This window comes from Xenopus laevis, chromosome 6S (genome assembly GCF_017654675.1).
Source record: "Xenopus laevis strain J_2021 chromosome 6S, Xenopus_laevis_v10.1, whole genome shotgun sequence".
NCBI classification, from domain to species: Eukaryota; Metazoa; Chordata; class Amphibia; order Anura; family Pipidae; genus Xenopus; species Xenopus laevis.
The window spans coordinates 104649371-104669154 of record NC_054382.1 but is presented as its reverse complement, the minus strand read 5'-3'; the positions used below and the strand labels follow the sequence as shown (position 1 = coordinate 104669154).

Sequence of the window (19784 nt, the reverse complement as noted above, 5' to 3'; positions counted from 1 at the left end):
AAATGATTTTTCACGTAGCAAGCAGAGCACAGTACCTAGGCAGGTTTAAAGAAGAGCTGATGCCTTGCTAAGTATTAGGGTATAATGGTTTACCTTATGCATAAGGCTTTCTGTACTTGCACCGTGGTACAGCAGCCCTGTGACAGAGACGATCCCCTTATTTCTCCATTAATATTCCTACTAATGGTCATGTGATTATAATATATCTTTTGCGTGGTGAGTGTTTGCAAGCGATGGAAAATGTGAACGCAATTTTTTCGACATTCTCCAAAATGTGTTGTGTGTCATGAAAAAATTAAAACAGAATGAACTTCATGGAATTGTGCAGAACATGCATTGGACATATGTGATGCCTTATGCCACATTATTTATGTACATGTGTGTGGTGATGGTTATAGTCCATCTGATTACCAGACTGATTAAACATTATGGTAATCTGGCATTATGGAAACTCTGAGAAATACCTGCATCCATTCAGGGCCAGATTTACATAGTGGGCGCGCCTAGGCCCACTGCCGTTCATTGCCCCAGTCCCCTCCCCTTTATTCCTGCAAATTTTCATCATCTGGACTGGAGCAATGGGGATTGGCGCACGGGAAATTTAAAAAATGATTGTATCTCCAGCGCATCCCTAGTGTTTTTGAACCAATGTAGGTATGGTTGGGCAGCATGCTGCCCCCTAAAATCTTGCTGCCCTAGGTCCGGGCCTAGGTGGCCTTTCCTCAAATCCGGGCCTGCATCCATTGTTGGATGCAGTATAAATTGTCTCTTGAAGAGGTGAAGAGTTTAATGCCTTTTTCCTTGCTTTTTTTTGTTGTGTGTTTGTTGGCAATTTTAATTACTTTTAATTAATATACAATAAAGTTTGTGTTTTTAGTTAAAACCACATTGTGGTGATTTATAATATTTTGTTTTTTTTTTCTTGCTTCCTCTTGGCATTCTAGACTGACTGTTATGCTGATGCAGATGGACTGACTTTTCATTTCCATTAAAGTTGTAGTTTGTTGACCCCGAAAGGGACATTTTAACCCAGAAAATGTGAAATACTCTTGTTGGATTTCCTCAGTTATAAGGCAGATCTAACAGACACGTACTATTAATCCATTTGCTGTGCAGTTATTTTGGCTGACAGCACTAACAAAAATGCTGTTTTTTCACTTCCTTATAGAAAGTAAAGAAATCATTTAATGATATGAAGCATGGCAAACATCACTAATTACTAGTTGTCAAAGAGTTTGGAAAAGGAAGGAGAAAAAAAGGTCAGAGTACTATTCGCCATCAAAAAACAAGGAACATTGGCTGATGCTGTTCAGATTAAGACACCATATAGAGTCTCTGCGCAGAACAAATTTTTGGGACCCTAACTGCAATCCGCCTATTTACCCACTTGGATCTGCTACCTGGCCCACAGCTGCCTTATTTGCAACCCAATCCACAACTCGCCTACCACCATTAAACAGGAAGTTTTGTTCTGCAAACTGGAAGTGACATCCTCAGAAGCGGGAGGAGATAGAAAAAAGTTTTGTAAAATTTTAAAAAGGAGTTAAATATAGACAATAAGACATAAGATAAGAAATCTAGATGAAACCTGCAGCCAGACTCGCAGTCCATCATCTGTACCTGCACCCTAAAATCCTACCCTCATCCCGCAGGGTACCCACCTTTTTTGCTGGTACCAGACCAGCTGCAGGACTCTTAACACCATATATTTTTTTAAATTTGGGGATCTGTGTAGTTAACTGCAACTCTACAAGCTTTAAGAACCGAGAAGTGTGCCTTCAGTTATAATGGTAGATGTAGTGGCTCTATTTGAAGAAAACTGTAATTGAGTGCTTGTTTGGCTGTAAAAGTAAGTGACTTCTTGAAGTGGAAAACCAGCTTTTGTTCAAGCAAGCAAAACAAGTAAACAGCTTATGCAAGGTACAGTCAAGTAGCCTTTTGCCACGCAAGCAACATTTGTCTGCCCTTGAGGAGAGGACATAGGAAATTAAATTTTAATATTATTTTCCTGTTCAAAGAATGTACAAATATCCCAGCAGTTTTAGATGCTCTGCCACTAATGGTATGCAAATTTATAAAATGCAAAAATCATTCAAATAGAAGCATTTATGTGGGGGCTTTTGCTAGTCCTAGTGTTTTGGGAACATCCCCTTTTTCAGGTATTCAATATAAAGTCAATTATACTTGTGTGAAGGTGCAGTCTATGGGCTCTTACACAAGGGTGGTATTTTATGGGGTTGATGTACATTTGAGACACAGGTCTGAGTGTACCTAAACACATTCTCTAATTGATTCCATTGTATTTTGCTTGGTTGTACTCATGAGAGTTCTGAGTTGCGCTCTCTCCATTTGTGTTTCAATGTGTTTAGACGCTGCGTTTAGATGCTTCATTTTCCCTCATCATTGATGTGCGTTCAGCTATCAATAGAATAGAGGGTTGCGTTTGAAACAGACAAGAACACACTCTAAAAAAAAAAGCATATCAATGCAATATATGCATTTTTCTGAGCTTAGAATGTGTTTAAACTCGCATTAAAAAAGTTCCTGTGTGTGAGAGCCCTAACTGAGCAGTGGGGGTATAGCTCTTGCTGGGGGCTCTTTTAGCCAGAACTTTCAGTAGGGGGAACATGTTGGATGTAATAGGTGTCCTTTAAGTTGTTAGCTTTTAAGGTGATCTAATATATATGGATTCTCATGAGTAGAATGATATGAACGTATATGTAGTAGGATATTAACTGGGCTCCTGCTACTCCCAGAAAAGCATGTGCCCATTCTTTAGTACTGCTGGAGAGGTTTTAACTCTGATCTTCACAATATCTTGATTGCCAGTTGTTAACTGCTTTATTGCTGAACAAATCTTTCTGCATAGTTAATAGCTTCTGAATTATTACTCCCTAAGCAGGTGTCCAGCCACAATGTATAAGGCCCTCACAATGATGCTCCTTGGGAATCTTTCTATTCTGGCTTAGCCATTTTTGTCCCTATGCTGGCAGGTGACACTTAAGGTGTCATAAACGGTCATAAAGTGGGTTATTAAACAGACTAGCACTCATTCTGTCTATATATGGGTCCAAGGTCTTCCTTCTCCTACTGTGACCTACTTTTGCCCCTGGCACTTTACACTCCCTCCAAAATGCCCAACACGGTTTATACCAATTGATATGCAAGGGCAACTGTGATTGATTGTAACAGGGCATGTCAGATGAATTGGGGACATGATCAGGTGGCAGGTTTGCATCACATTCAACTATTTAACAACTCAGATACTGGCCATAATGTATTTCTACCCTAATAATAATATGGGCAGCCTTTGGGTGGGTCTAATTAAGTAGTATGCCTGGTGATTTTTAATAGCAGCCTTGACTGTAGGTTAGAATTCTACATTACTGCATAAGTAAATAGTGGATGCTTTTCCTTTCACCATTTACATGTAATACAGGAATATATTATCTAGTAGTGATAAGCCTAAAGTAATTGGAGTAATGCTACAACTATTCCAGCAGTCATCAGGCAGCTTCTTCAGTTCAAGGGAGTGCTAGGGAATTCCCAGCACAGGGCAATACAATAATACAATAATTCCATTGAAATGTTTTGACAGGTGCTGGCTGAACTACCAGCAGTGTTTTCATATGTCTGCACTGGGTGTTGGCTATATTATTAAATACTCTATACCATGACCTGAATGAATGAAAACCTTCACAGACATGTAACACAGGAAGTTTTCAGTTTTGTGGTTCAAAGCCTGAACCACATGTAACAGAGTTTCGCTACCCTCAATGTGGCACAGAAACTTCAGGTTATCCTAAAATTCCAAAAGCTTTATAAAATAAACAAGTGAAAACTCCTTCAAATCTCATTTTATAACTATAGAGGATGCAGATTGTGCTATTTTTGGAGACACATGAGGCATAAGGGGCCCATTTAAAAGGGGTGGTTCACCTTTCAATTAACTTTTAGTATGTTATAGAATGGCTAATTGTACGCAATTTTCAACTGGTCTTCATTTTTTCTTTTTCATGGATTTTGAAATATTTGCCGCCTTCTTGACTCTTTCCAGCTTTCAAATAAGGGTCGTTGACCCCATATAAAAAACAAATGCTCTGTAAGGCTGCACATGTATTGACATTGCTACTTTTTATTTTTATCCTTCCATCAAGATCCTTTCCTATTCACATTCCAGTCTTTTATTCAGATCATAGTTGCTAGGGTAATTTGGAACCTAGCAACCAGATTGGTGAAATTGCAAACTGGAGAGCTGCTGAATAAAAAGCTAAATAACTCAAAAACCACAAATAAAATTGTCCGAGAATATCACTCTCTACATCATACTAAAAGTTAATTTAAATGGATACTGTCATGGGAACAACCCCTTTAATATTTGTTAATAAAAATGGCTTGTTCCAAAAGTTTAGGGGGGCTCTAAATTCATTTTGCTGTGGGACACAGTAACTTCTAGTTTTCCATTGATTCTAATGTAAACTTCTTCTGCAGTGTTTATGCAAAATTTCATACAAAGTTTCCCACTGTAGATATGACATTTTTTTTTGTTTTTGAAAATAACCTCCTCCGGATTTTTACTGGCTGCTATTCAAAGTTTGCCTTCTCTGATTTAACTCTGAAGGAGCAGTAATTTTGTGCAGTACGGTGCTCACCTTCTTTAGTATTTGTAAGTGAAAAAATATGTTACCAACAGAACATTAAAGCGACATCAGCCTCCAGGGAAGAATCAAAGGGATTTTGGCCATGCCTATAAAACACTGCAACACCCAGGTCTCAAGTGATGATGGTTTGTTCCACATATTACGTAATAGAATTATATTAATATCAACTTGAAGGAATTGTTCAGTGTGAAAATAAAAACTAGGTAAATAGGCTGTGCAAAAAAGAAAATATTTCTAATATAGCTAGTTAGCCAAAAATGTAATGTATTTAAAAGGCTGAAGTAACTGGATGTCTAACATAATAGCCAAAACACTACTTCCTGCTTTGCAGCTCTCTTGGTTTCCACTGATTGGTTACCAGGCATACCTCCCAACTGTCCCATTTTCTGCAGGACAGTCCCGATTTTGATAGCTCAGCCCACAATCCTGTGTTTGCACATCTTATCTCTTCAACCAGTTTTTATTTTTACGCTAAACTGATCCTTTAAAGTGTTTACTAGAACTACCGTAATCTAAAACAACTTTCTTTCACATTCACACAAAATACTTTGAATCTAACCTGCATGCTAAGGATCAAAAGCAACTTTACATGAATGTCCCATGTGGCCCCCCTTCAAGTCATTGATTAAATTAGAGGTTAGAGAGCTGCAAAGGAATAAGTAGTGTTGCCGGATGTCTTACATAAGACATCCGGCAAGTCCAGCCTTTATAAATTACATTTTTGTTTAACTATAGTGACATTTTTTTATTTTGTACAGCCTATCTTTTTAACCAGTGTTATGTTTATACTGAACTGGCTAACCCTCACATTGAAAAGCATTGAAAATGATCTCAGTTACCCTCAGCAAAATAAGGGGCATAACACAAGGCATAGTTGAGTCTCTAGCTGGGTTGATGTTCTGTGAATGTGGCCCTCCATTGGATTCTTATGAGCCTCTGTCTGCAGCTATGATGACAGCAAAATATAATTCACTGTAAATGTGCTGAATGAGAAATAATAAGTAGTGGACTGGAGGAGTGCAGGGCCCACCCAGTATGGATTCATGTAGCTTAGTACGAGGTACTGTTTTATTATAACAGAAAAAAAGAATATTACTTTTATTAAATTAGAATTATTTTCTTATAATGGACACTAGGGATGCTCCGAATCCACTATTTGGGATTCGGCTGAATCCACGAATCCTTTGTGAAAGATACGGCTGAATACCGAACCAAATTCAAATCCTGAAGCGGGAAAGGAAAAAGTGGGGAAACATTTTTTTTATTTTCTTGTTTTCTGGCGAAAAGGCACATAAGTTCCCTTCCTGCCCCTAATTTACATATGCAAATTAAATTCGGATTCGGTTTGACCAGGCACAAGTATTCGGCCAAATCCTGCTGAAAAAGGGTGAATCCCGAACCGAATCCCTAATGGACACTATGGGAGATGGCCATCCAATAATTTGGGGCTTTCTGGATAATGGGTGTCTGGATAAAGGATTCCATAACTGTCCGTAAAGGCTTGCTGCGTCTACCTAAATAGGAGATGATGATAATATAGCATGGAAATATTGACAAAATATGGTTTATCCTTTTTTCCAGTTTCCCCCAGATCTTTCCATTTGCAGTTGTATGCATAGAATAGTAGTGTGGGCACATTGTTCATTTGGCACAGAGAGCAATTGCTTTTTTTGTGTAGTTTTTGCAGCGTACATGCCATCTCATATCACTGGCAGCCCATTCTTTGCCTTCACAGCAAAGGAATGCACATTGGAAAAAGTGACTCTGTTTATATGGTAAACTCATGTAGCGCCAGAAAGAGTATTGCATCACTAAAAGCCATTAACTGTTTCCTGCCAGGTTCCTCAGGCACTGCATCATGCCGTGTTCATTGCTGAAGACAAGAAGTGAGGAAATATATACTTTTTCCCCCAATGCATGGCTATTAATATAAAGCAATCTTGTAGGTTACATTAAAAATAAGGCCAGTGTTACCATGTCCCCCTGTGTACAAAATTACAGATGGATTATTCATCTTCTGCTTTGGTACATTGTACAGTAGAAGGACTTCATTGTATGCTGAGAGCACAGATACTCTTGGGACAAAATCGAACCAAAAGGTCCTTTATGAAATAGTGGCACATAAACAAACAGAACGTAGTAGCTAATTATAATAAATATATTTAGAATACGATGCTGTTAATGCAGTCCTTCAGTATCCAATTGGTTATCTTATTTATTTATCATGTTCAATGTTGGAGAAAAAAAAAAAGTAATTTGATTGAACCTCTGCACACATGCAGCAAAAAAACTTGGTTGGTAGGTATGTATGTAACCGGATTTGCACTATTTCTTTTACGTTAAACTTCATCTTGCACTTCATTTGTGTTATCTGTCAGACATTTTTTCAACTTTTGGTGGTTTTTATGGGCATTTCTTTGGGGGGGGGGATTTTTGTCTAGCCAAAATAATTTTTTTTTAAGGACAACCAGTTATTACTTACTATTTTTAACTATTCAACTATAATAATAATTAGCCATTAAACCCAAAAAAGCATATATTTGGCTAAATATGCCTTAGTACTCCAAACTCGAAAGATGTGTTTTTATGCTATTTTAGAAAATCACCTGATGCAAATTACTGCTTCTTATATCTCACATCTCCTAAGGTAAGTGTTTGAGTGGAGGTTCATGTTCTTCACAACAAACTCAGTGTGCTTTTCACAATGGCATGTCTGATTCAGTTACAATAGTAGTGGTATTAGGAACAGGAGTGTTTTGACCACCACTCTTTTCCACCAAGCAATGATATATTGCAGATCGTAAAATTTATGATGTGTGTGTAACGTTCACAGCGGGAAACCGCTGCAACGGGAGTTAAATTCACACTTGATAGTGCGTGTGGTGGAAGCCCAGGGAAAAAGCCACAAATACTTGAAGCAGGCATGGTGAATAAACAGGATTTAATGGAACTGAAGCAAAACAGGAACAGGTCAAAAATAAAGTCTTTACCAGGCAGGCAATGAAAAGCTGGAACCAAAACACAGGAACAAGTTTCAGGAACAAGATTCAGGAACTTGGAACAAGGAATATCCAGGAACAAGATCCAGGAACAAAACCAAACACATTGAATGACTGATTATTATTGATTAGGGAATAGGAGACACATGAGGGTAAACGAGGTGGGTGGAAAACATACTGTGAACAGGCAGATAAACAAAAACCTTAACACAAGAGTTCATGATAGCCCAAAGAGCCCCAAGTGGCTCACTCGGTAAATGCACCGACTGTGCACTAAAAGTCCAGCAACCCCAATCCCAAGTGTTCAAATAGATTAGTGGCAGGCAAGCGGTAATGATGTTTTTTTTATATACATGCCTAAATTTTTCTGTGCATCTATATATTATGTAAGGGTTTAGTAACATTTGTATTTGGTCTCTTTTTATACAGTTACATAGATTAACCCTTACAATCACCTTATTCAATTATTGAAACCTTTCCAGGCTGCAGTTGTGATAGTAATAAGCATTGCGTCATGTCAGGTTTATATTCATCCCATCCAAACAGATGAAAAGGAAACCAGAAGGCAAGGATTTTTGATCTAACTTTCTGTGAAGGTTTTTTCAGCACTTGAAATGCTAGATTTATTTGACAAGTAACTTAAGTTTTGATAAAAAAATGTCCTAAGTCGTTAAGCAGTGGTGAACCTCAAACAGTAGACAGGTATGAAGTGAATGCAGTGCCTCAAGCACTAGAGAGAAGACTGTCGAAAATGTTTGATTTTCTGCAATATGATACTAGTTATAACCTCCTTTTATACAGATATTAAATATAAAAGCTTTTAAAATGCAGCGGAATATAACCGTCATACTCTCATGTCAGAGATCCATGTAGAAAGTCTTGCTTTTAATCTGTTATTGTGCAAAACTGTATAATGTTAGCGAAAAAAGGGCCTGCACTCCAAATAAATAGATAGACCAAGTGGTATTTGAATAGTCATATATTTATATATTTAAAAAGTACATGCATAATACAGGGCAAAAAACATGCCAGAAGATATCACAGAAAATCAATTATACATACCACTTAAAATATGGTCAAACAGCAATATGAAAAAAGAAAGCGGATACACCTGCCCTGAGAGGAGAATCACCCCGACGTTTCGGCTTTTAGCCTTTCTCAAGGGGAATTACTTGCATGTTTTTGCCCTGTATTATGCATGTGCTTCTTTTTACATGGCCCTTTTTTCGCTAACATTATTCTGTGTTTGGCCTTGTATGGGGGCTTCTTTTGGGCTTTATTTGCACCCATAAGTTAATAATATTGCATATACTTTATATTAGAGTGCCCTCCATCTGAAAATATTTTCTATTGTGCAAAACTGTTTCTTTAATTGGTGAACAATGCTTTATTTTAAAATATGCCCACCTAGCGCAGACCAGCCACTGACTAATCTGTCCAATCATTAATAGCAGACCATTATTTAAATCCGTTTGGCATCATATTAATAAAAGAAAATTGGAAATTATGTGATCGAATATGTCCAGGGAATAGTTTATTATTGCCTCATTGTGCTTGTTTCCTATACATTCCATTTGATTTTAAATATCCTCATACTAGTGCTTTGTTGGAAGGAGATTCATTAGCATTAAGCCGACTCTTGCATTAATGTGCTATTTTAATAGTTAGGCTTTATACTATAGTTGTTATCCTTATATACAATTATATGCTTTCTCTCCATAGTGAGGATGAAGAGGAGGATGGTCAGTTTGCAGAACATGATTACGATGTCTCGTTTCAAAAAGGGCCAAAGAAAGTATGGAGCAAATTAAGATGGACAAGAGATGAGGTAACACACAACCGAGGGAAGATGTTTTTGCCTGATTCATACATTCTTTTAAAGGAACACTAAGTTTGTTCATATGTTGGCAGGACGACAAGCTGAAGAAGCTGGTTGAAAAGCATGGAGAAGACTGGGGTGTGGTCGCTCGCCACTTAAATGTAAGTATGAAGTTCTGCACACAGACTTAGGGGCACATTTACTAAGGGTCGAATTTCAAAATGGAAAATACTTCTAAATTCGACCATCGAATAGAATCCTCCGACATTCGATGTCGGAGGATTTTATTCATCGTACGATCGTACAATTCGAACGATTTTATCGTACGATCGTACGATTTTCCTTCGAATATAAAAAAACTTAGAAAATTGCTCTGGAAGGTCCCCATAGGCTTACATTGCACTTCAGCAGGTTTCAGTTGAAGTCGAATTTTTTTTAAACAGACAGTACTTCGATTATCGAATGGTCAAATAGTTGAATCGAAGTAAATTCGAAGTCGTAGTATCTTATTCGATGGTCAAAGTATTCAAAAAATTACTTCGAATTTTGAATTTTTTAACTTCGAAATTTCCCTCGAATTCACTTCGACCCTTGATAAATCTGCTCCTAATTGATCAGACAGGTAGTAAAGAGCATGAACCCTTCAGTGGAAGATCCGCAGCATTTAGTACATTTTGAGGTTAATGTGCTAGTGATTTCTGTACAGAACGGAGAGGAATATGGGAATTATTCTAGATAAATAGAAGTTTTCAGTGGTAAGAAAGAAAGAATATAAAATAATGTATCAGAAATGTACTGTAAAAGTAAAAGTAAGAACAGTATTTTCGATATCAATTCAGTAGAAAACTATTATCAGTGTGAAGAATTGCCAAAACAAATTACAGGTTTTGTTTGTTATATTTGGAAATGAGGCCTTGTTAAAGATCCAGAGGTTTTTATGTGAGCAGATAGACACTGTGGCCTAGATTTGAACACTGATAAACAATTACATTTATTACAGTTATTATTATTATTATTATTAACATGCATTTTTAGAGTGCCAACATATTGCACAGTGCTGTAAATTACAATTAACAATTATACAGACATAATTGGGGACATAGGGCAAAACTGCAGGTATGTGCTTAACACTACAGGGACTAAGCCCCTGGGAAACCCATAGTACAGGTGTGGGACCTGTTATCCAAAATGCTTGGGACCTGTGGTTTTCCGGATAAGGGGTTTTTCTATAATTTGGATCTCTCGCTATTCTATGTTTGAAGTATGTGTCTAACTCTAATCTGTTGGTATTTTTAGTACGGGTATGGGACCTGTTATCCAGAATGTACAGGACTTGTTTTTTTGTTTTTTTTGATAATGGATCTTTCCTTAATTTGGATCTTTATACCTTAAGTCTACTAGAAAATCATGTAAACATTAAATAAACCCAATAGGCTGGTTTTGCATCTAATAAGGATTAATTACATCCCATTTTGGATCAAGTACAAGGTAATGTTTTATCATTACAGAGAAAAATGAAATCGTTTTTAAAAATCTGGATTATATGGATGAAATGGAGTCTATGGGATAAGGCCTTTCCATAATTTGGAGCTTTCTGGATAATGGGTTTCCGGATAACAGGTCCATTTTTGTTTGTCAGGAAAGAAGCAAACATATCTGCCAGATGGTATCTAAATTTGTACAGGGGCCTGTTGGCAAGGTCTTTTCTGTGACAGGCAGGAATTACTGCCTTCTGTCTATCAGGTCTAAGAAGTGGCTGTAAATACACCATGCCAAGGAAAAAGTGCTATCCTTACTTGCCACTGTCAGAAGAGAGGATGTTGAAGGGGAACTATTGTGAAAAATGGAAATTTAATATAAACTACCTCGTACTGAAATAAGAAACTTTCTGTACTGTTTCTGAAATAATCAAGTTTATTTTCACTATCCCTCTCTCAACATCTGTTTCTCTTCATTCTGTCTTCATGCAGCAGTTGGGTGTCAGATATTCATTGAGCATTAGATCCAATATATTGTATGGGGGGGGCTTCCTTTCCTAGCAGATCTATTAAAGCTCACTCAAATAACTGATTCCAGTACAAAAGCTAACAAAATAACTGCTTTTTGCACAAATTCTGCATGTAGAGAGACATGATGTCTTATGATTTTAATAGAGTGAACTCTCATACATCTTCTAGGCAAAAGGAGCCTCCCTATAACATATATTGTCTCTAACTGTCAATTAATATTTCTCTTGCCTAAATTGGGGGACACAGGCACCATGGGGATGAAGATCCTGCAGCTGGAGATTGGACACTAAACAGTTAAACCTTTGACTCCTCCTCCTGCTCTGGGCTTCATCCCCTGCCTCCTCCTACTAACTCCAGTTTCGTTTAGTGTCCTCAGAAGGAGAAGACATAACTTTTGGTGGCTGGAGCAACTGATCACAACTACTTGTTAAGATCACGCCACACTAAGGGGCCATTGATACTTTTCAGGTGCCTCTCCAGCTTTACTTCTTTTTTCCTATGCCCTACAGCCTTCCCGCTCTACGGAGGTCTGCAGGCTTGCTCCTCTCTCCCTGCGCTGCTTCCCGCTCTTCGGAGGCCTGCAGCAGCGCTATACACCCTACTGGATGTATTTTCTAATACAGATACAGATATATGTGGTTCATTCATATATATTTTTATTTGTGTTTGTACAGGGAGAATTTACAAACGGGCTTGGATTAGCTGGCATCGGATGGTGAGTACTATCACCTTTACCCCCTTCCAACTTGCTTCCCTGCTATGCATTCCTTCAACTACCCTCTCTGCATACGCACCGGATTAGGCCTCCCCTCCTACCGCCGCCTTATTGCGCACCTAAATAACCGCGATCTCTCCTTCGCGCCCCAACCTGCGTCTCACGCTGACACGCACTTCCGCATCCGCCCTTCCTCTCTCCGCAGCAGGGATTCCCGCGCTACCTAGGGGAAGCAGACGGCTCCGGTCCCTTGCCTCATCCACCTCGCGCTCCTGCTGCACACAGACGGCTCTCACCAGCTTATTGCTCTCAGGGGGAGTATCTTCCCTATCGGAACGCACTCACCTCCACTACACATAGCGGTCAGGCAAGTAATGCGTTCTCTCAATCTCTGCCTGTTCTTTTTAGTGCATAGGCCAGGACATAGGTTTCCTTACCTCCTTGTGCCTATCTTGTCTCTACAGGTTCTCATACCACAGAGACAACAGCTGCCATCTACCCTGCTTCGGCGGGGGTCCCCTGCCTCCTTCTTTTAAATTAATAAACAAATTAAAAAAAAAAAAAAAAAAAAAAAAGATTTTTTATTCTCAAGTAAGGAGCATTATGGCAGACAAAACGGAAGAGCCCAGGACATCCAAGTCCTCAGCTCATACCCGTTCACATACCCAGGTCTCTTTTCTGGCTTGCACAAATTGTAAGACAAAATTCAGTTCGGCCTCGACTGATTCTGTGTGTGTGGCCTGTAGACCATCAGATACCTCGCCACCCCCTCTGGCTAGCACTTCTGATTCTGAATTGGTTAAGGCCTTATCCCTCTCACTTGCAGGCATCCAACATCTAGCCCGCATCCCTGAGACTTTAGACAAGGTACTTGAACGCTTATCTCAACCTTCCAGGTTAGACGATCGCCCCACGGGCACCAAACGCCTTGCACCTCCACCCCCTGACTCCCCAGAGGAACAATTTACCCCCTCTGACGAGGAAGGTCTAGCCCTTTCCGAAGAGGACTCTGACCAGGAACACATTGATCCAGATCTAGACACTCCTAGAACCCAAAAGGAAGTTGAAGGTCTCATACAGGCGGTCCTCAGTACTCTTAATATCGAAGATACCGTTACTGAAGTGGAACCTGCTAAAAATATCTTCAAGAGACACAAGAAGTGCTCCTATGTGTTCCCAGCATACGATCAGCTTGACGAACTCATCAAAGCCCAATGGAAACACCCGGACCATAGAGTGCAGGTTTCAAGGCGATTCTCACAGACTTATCCCTTTCCACAAGAGTGCACTGAACTCTGGGCCTCACCCCCGGCAGTAGACCCACCTGTCTCCAGACTATCCAGAAATACCACTATCCCAGTGGCGGACGCTGCAGCTTTCAAAGACCCTATAGACAAACGACTTGAGGGGTTTTGCAAATCTGCCTTCACTGCATCGGGTTCAGCCTTTCGACCTATCTTCGCTATCGCTTGGGTAGCTAAGGCCATGGAGGTATGGGTGGAACAAGCAGCTCAGCTTATTGGATCGGAGGAGCCTACTACAGACAACCTCCTTTCCCAGATCGCGGACGCAACCTCTTATATTGGCGATGCAGCAATGGATACAGCGAAGATGGTGGCTCGGGCTTCAGCACAATCTGTGGCCGCCCGGAGGTTCCTGTGGCTAAAAACTTGGTCCGCCGACCTTATGTCAAAAAGATCTTTAGTTAGCCTACCTTTTCAGGGCAAACTACTTTTTGGAGCCGAACTTGACAAAATAATCTCCCAGGCAACGGGTGGCAAAAGCACCCTTCTTCCACAGACGAGATCCAAGAGACCACCTTTCAAACGACGCCCATTTTTTCGTCCCTTTCGGCAGACCCAACGGTCAAAGCCGCAAGCGGATAAAACCAGCTCCAGCTTTCGTTCCCGCTACCAAAACAAGCAGAGATCTTCTTGGTCATCCTCTAAAGCCCCAACAAAGCCTACTCCTGACAAGTCCAATTCTGCATGAAGGGGTGCCCACCCCCGAGGGGATTCCTTTAGGAGGCCGCCTCAAATCCTTTCGGGAGGTGTGGACCAGAAAAATACGGGACCAATGGGTACTTCGGGTCGTCTCACAAGGACTATTGATAGACTTTACCCAACTCCCCCCCCACCGATTCTTCATCTCACGTCTCACATCTCGCACTCACAGCAGAACTCTGTTCCTCTCGGTCCTCCAGGACCTAGCCAAGGCCGGCACGATTCAACCAGTTCCACCGGCGGACAGAGGAAGAGGATACTATTCCAACCTCTTTATGGTACCCAAAAAGGACGGGTCTCTCAGGCCGGTCCTAGACCTCAAGGACCTCAATCCCTTCGTAAAAAAGCTCCACTTCAAGATGGAATCAATTCAATCAGTTTTGGCGTCCATGGAAGAAGGCGAGTTTATGTCTGTCATCGACATCAAAGACGCCTACCTCCACATACCCATTCACCCAGCCCACCACCGGTTCCTCAGATTCTTTGTCAACGGTCAACATTGGCAGTTTGTGGCGCTCCCCTTCGGACTATCGTCTGCCCCTCGCACATTCACCAAGGTGATGGTGGCAGCATTGGAGGAGTTACGTCTCCAGGGAATTCCCGTCATCCCCTATTTGGACGATCTTCTCGTCAAAGGTCCATCCGAAGCCGTTGCACAGCATCATACAACCTTGGTGCTGCAGGCATTGACCGACTTGGGGTGGTTGATCAACTTCAAGAAGTCCACTCTATCTCCTCTGCAAAGGACGGAATACCTGGGACTCATACTAGACTCCAGGAACGGGAAAGCCTTTCTCCCGCGAGACAAGTCAACCACCCTACAACACAGGGTGAGAACCCTCCTTCACGCACCTACCGTGACCCTTCGGACGGCTATGCAAACCCTGGGAACGATGGTGGCATCCTTTCCTGCGATTCCCTATGCTCAGTTTCATACCAGACCTCTCCAACACGCCATCCTGCGTCAACAACGCAAGGATCGGCACGATCTCGATCGCCCGATTGTCCTCCAACACCAAGTGAAGCTGTCCCTCGGCTGGTGGCTGCAGCCTCTCCGCACCGCCGCAGGCAGACCCTTCCCTCCCCACCACTGGCTAGTCCTCACAACAGACGCCAGTCTCAGGGGGTGGGGAGGCGTCCTAGAACAAACCACAATCCAAGGACTTTGGGACCAGGAGGAGAGACAGCTACCCATCAATCTCCTGGAACTGAGAGCGATTCGTTACTCTCTAGAACATCTGACGTCCCTGCTCCACGGCCGAGCGGTTCGGGTCCAGTCCGACAACGTTACAGCAGTGGCGTACATCAACCACCAGGGCGGCACCAGAAGCCTGGCGGCCCTTCGGGAAGCAGACAGCATCCTCCAGTGGGCAGAGAACAACGTACCGGCCATCTCGGCGGTCCACATACCTGGGATAGACAACTGGATGGCGGACTACCTGAGCAGGGAAACCCTAGATCAGGGGGAGTGGAGCCTTCACCAGGACGTTTTTCAACTTCTCGTGGCCAAATGGGGCCTACCTGCAATCGATCTGATGGCGTCCCGGAACAACAGAAAGGTTCAAAGATTCGTGGCACGAAGTCTAGATCCACTCGCACACGCAGTGGACGCTCTGGTGATCCCGTGGCCGTTCCCCTTGGCCTACATCTTTCCTCCACTGGCGCTTCTGCCAAAGGTCGTCAAGAAGGTCAAACGGGAAGGAGCTCCAACCATCCTGGTAGCACCATACTGGCCCAGGAGGGCTTGGTTTGCGGACATAGTAGCGTTGGCCGCAGACGCTCCCTTCCACCTTCCACAGCGGAAGGACCTCCTCACTCAGGGGCCCATTCCTCACCCGAATTCTCATCAGTTGGCTTTAACGGCGTGGCTCTTGAAGCCCTAGTCCTCCGAAGAGCGGGCGCTCCTTCGACGGCCTTGCCCACCATGCTCAGGGCACGGAAACCTGTTTCTGCCAAGATATACCACAGGGTGTGGAAGACATTCATCGCTTGGTGCGAACATTTGGGCAAGGACCCTCAGCGGGCAAAGGAGAGGGAGGTCCTCTCCTTCTTACAGGATGGCCTATCTAAGGGTCTGGCAGTTAGCTCTTTGAAGGTTCAAGTCTCGGCGTTGTCCGTTCTACTCCAACAAAAGCTGGCCTTGAGGAGTAACATCAAGACGTTCATTCAGGGAGCGACTCGTCTGCATCCTCCGTATCGTTATCCGGTACCACCATGGGACCTTAACCTGGTCCTTTCCGTCCTACAGGAGGATCCTTACGAACCTATTGACAACCTTCCTTTGTCCACACTTACTGAAAAGGTGGTCTTCCTCTTGGCCATCACTTCCGCCAGGAGGGTTTCGGAACTTGCTGCTTTGTCGTGCAGGTCACCATTCACCATCATACACGCGGACAAGGTGGTTCTCCGACCTACTCCGGACTTTCTCCCTAAGGTCGTTTCTGAATTTCACCTTAACCAGGACATTGTGGTCCCTTCCTTGTGCCCATCTCCCAAGAATCCAGCAGAGTGCAAGCTACACAACCTTGATGTGGTTCGAGCTATCACGTCTTACTTAGCAGCTACTCAGACAGTCCGGAAGACGGATGCACTGTTTATTATTCCGCATGGACCCAGACGTGGCTCTAAGGCAGCCAAGACGACATTGGCTAAGTGGATTCGTGCCACCATCATCAGAGCATATGCGGTTAGGGGGAAGCCGCCCCCTCTCACTGTGAGAGCCCATTCTACTCGTTCCCTCAGCACATCTTGGGCGATTCGACACCAAGCTTCAGCAGAACAAGTTTGCAGAGCGGCGACCTGGGCATCCCTTCACACTTTCACGCGCTTCTACAGGCTTCACACACAGGCCTCAGCCGAAGCGGTGTTCGGGAGGAAGGTGTTGCAAACTGTTGTTGGTTGAACACCTTAGGGGATCACCAGTGTCCCACCCTCATGGTTGCTTTGGGACGTCCCCATGGTGCCTGTGTCCCCCAATTTAGGCAAGAGAAAGAGAGATTTTTGTACTTACCGTTAAATCTTTTTCTCTTGTCCTATATTGGGGGACACAGGCCTTCCCTCCCTACTTGACACTGTTTTTTCATTGCTGATTTCATCAGTTTTGGTTGGAAGTTTAATCTTCTATGGTTCATGTTTTTGGATTGTTAGTATTCACCTATGTTAGGGGGTTTGAGGTACTCCTCTTCTGTTTTGTGGGTCATTCTGCTCCTTCTTCGGTCGAAACTGGAGTTAGTAGGAGGAGGCAGGGGATGAAGCCCAGAGCAGGAGGAGGAGTCAAAGGTTTAACTGTTTAGTGTCCAATCTCCAGCTGCAGGATCTTCATCCCCATGGTGCCTGTGTCCCCCAATATAGGACAAGAGAAAAAGATTTAACGGTAAGTACAAAAATCTCTCTTTAACACCCAACTCCTACATGAAGAGAGAATGAAGAAAAACAGATGCTGAGAGAGGAAAAGTGAAGATAAACTTGATTATTTCCCAAACAGTACTTAATATTTAATTGATTGTATTTAGATATTTCTTATTTCAGTATGATGAAGCTTATATTCAATTTTCATTTTGGCGATAGTTTTCCTTTAAGGGAAAAACTGCTGGCGTGTCTGATATGAATTCAGATTAAAGTAGTGGTATTATAATACAGAGTTATCTAGAGGCAGTTGGGTTTTTTTTGTCTTAAACACAAACTTTATGTGACGTGTAATTATAGCATTTCTGTAAGAGACACACACCATATTAGTATTACTTTCTCCTATTAATTGTAGAACCGTTCAGAAGTGCAATGCCAGCATCGTTGGCAGAAGGTTTTGAATCCTGAACTGGTCAAAGGACCATGGACCAAAGAGGAGGATCAAAGGGTAAGTTGGATTATGTGAAAATCATATAGAACTGCACTTGTCAGCCTATTTCTTACAATGTTTTCTGATAACTATGCATTTCATTAAAATTCTAAAAAGAAATCTATGAATACATGTATAAAAAGACGTTAGTTAAAGCAAATAGGTATTGAAGAAACTCCTACCTGTGCCATGGCTACATGTTCCAGGAACTAGGATCTGTAGTACTAAGCCTCTGCACAAAGCATGAAGTAAGTGCAGTTGAGCAAACATGCTGAGCAGTTATGTCCAGCTGTTGTTCTATTACATCAGTTGCACGAGTACATGCCCTCATACAGAAACTTGGATCCATAGCAAAATAACACGTGTAGCCTTTGACTACTGTATGCATAAATAAAGAAATATATATATATATTTTTCTATACTTGTATGTTCTCCCTGTGTCTGTATGGGATTTCTCTATGCACTCTGTTTTCCTCCCACACTCCAAAAACATAAAATCAGGTTAACTGGCTCCAGTTTTTTGTGATTGTGATATGGATAATAGATTGTAAGGTTCACTGGGGCACTGAATTATGTGAATGACAAATAAAGTGCTGCAACTGTTTTTATGTGCCTGTATATAAGCCATTTGCTGTTATATATAAGCCATTTGCTGTTATTAAGTGTGTGAGCCTCTTTGCTTCCAGTATTGACTGAATTAATGATATTTACAAAAGTACTAATTTTTTTAAACTATGATCTTGCAGGTTATTGAATTAGTTCATAAATATGGCCCTAAGAGATGGTCTATAATTGCCAAGCATTTAAAAGGGAGAATCGGAAAGCAGTGCAGGGAGAGGTGGCATAATCACCTAAACCCTGATGTGAAAAAGTCCTCCTGGACAGAAGAAGAGGACCGCATGATATACAGTGCCCACAAGCGCTTGGGGAACAGATGGGCAGAAATTGCCAAGCTACTTCCGGGCAGGTACATACGTTTTTATGTAAATCAACTTTGACTCCCGCACACCCTCTGGTAAATAACAAACGATACCTGGTGCACAAAGGTAGAGGATCGGCTGCCTCAGAAATAGTATAGCAGAAAGAATCCCAAGGCACACAGGGTCAATGCAAGCAAGCTGCCTTGCGTGTTTATTGCGAAGTGCAACGTTTCGGGGTCACGCCCCTTTCTCAAGCATGAGAAATAAACACGTAAGGCAGCTTGCTTGCAATGACCCTGTGTGCCTTGGGATTCTTTCTGACATAAGTTTTTATGTGACACTTTGTCTTAGAAAAAGAGAAAGCTCATTGTCCCAGATAAAAATGGCATCATTGTCGCTCCAAGTTTGTACGTTCCTTTTGTGTCTGTAATGTTTTTCTCTGTATACTCGGTGTTCTTCCACATACCAAAAGTAAATTACCCTAGTATGTGTGTTGTATACATGTGATAGGGACCATAGGATGTAAGCTCCACTTTGGGATGAACTGATGTGAATGATACATAATTCCTGTAAAGCACTCTAAGTTAATGTATGTTGCCTTGCCTTTATAAAGTCTATATAAGGGGTCAGCAACCTTTACTATCAAAAGAGCCAAAAGTTTTAACCTTTTTTTAATTTTAACTATTACAACAACAGAATACAACAAACAGTATTGTAGTGTGTATGTGTAGGCCTACTTTGAAATTAATTAAACACTATTAAATGCTTGTGTTCTCATCTGTTTAATGTACTTCTGTTTCTAAAGCTCCATGTTGATCTTCCC

General features: G+C 41.7%; 2 protein-coding genes across 7 annotated transcripts in view; both read left to right on the top strand.

Moving 5' to 3' along the window:
• The window catches only part of mybl1.S (MYB proto-oncogene like 1 S homeolog), a 44877-nt gene that overhangs the window by 6138 nt on the left and 18955 nt on the right, over positions 1–19784 (top strand). For all 4 annotated transcript variants that reach the window (XM_018223764.2, XM_018223763.2, XM_018223765.2 and 1 more), the window contains exons 2-5: positions 9383–9488; positions 9572–9640; positions 17967–18059; positions 18788–19008. In XM_018223764.2, the coding sequence (XP_018079253.1) occupies positions 9383–9488; positions 9572–9640; positions 17967–18059; positions 18788–19008 (489 nt within the window). The remainder of the gene's footprint in view (positions 1–9382; positions 9489–9571; positions 9641–17966; positions 18060–18787; positions 19009–19784) is intronic.
• Positions 11822–14195, top strand: LOC121395161 (lamina-associated polypeptide 2, isoforms alpha/zeta-like). 3 transcript variants are annotated; one of them, XM_041567911.1, is made up of 2 exons: positions 11822–12203; positions 12668–14195. In XM_041567911.1, the coding sequence occupies exons 1-2, from the start codon at positions 12094–12096 to the stop codon at positions 14193–14195; spliced, it is 1638 nt and encodes a 545-aa protein (XP_041423845.1). In that variant the 5' UTR covers positions 11822–12093. The 3 variants fall into 3 exon arrangements, with proteins under 3 accessions (XP_041423845.1, XP_041423846.1, XP_041423847.1); XM_041567912.1 differs by having other exon boundaries at positions 12142–12203; positions 12409–14195; XM_041567913.1 differs by lacking the exon at positions 11822–12203 and adding an exon at positions 12433–12570.

Bases quoted from the DNA above. Each gene is read 5' to 3' on its own strand.
- LOC121395161 (XM_041567911.1), top strand. From the start codon at position 12,094: ATGTATTTTCTAATACAGATACAGATATATGTGGTTCATTCATATATA. The intron at 12,204-12,667 runs GTGAGTACTATC...TTGTCTCTACAG, and splicing joins GGATTAGCTGGCATCGGATG to GTTCTCATACCACAGAGACA.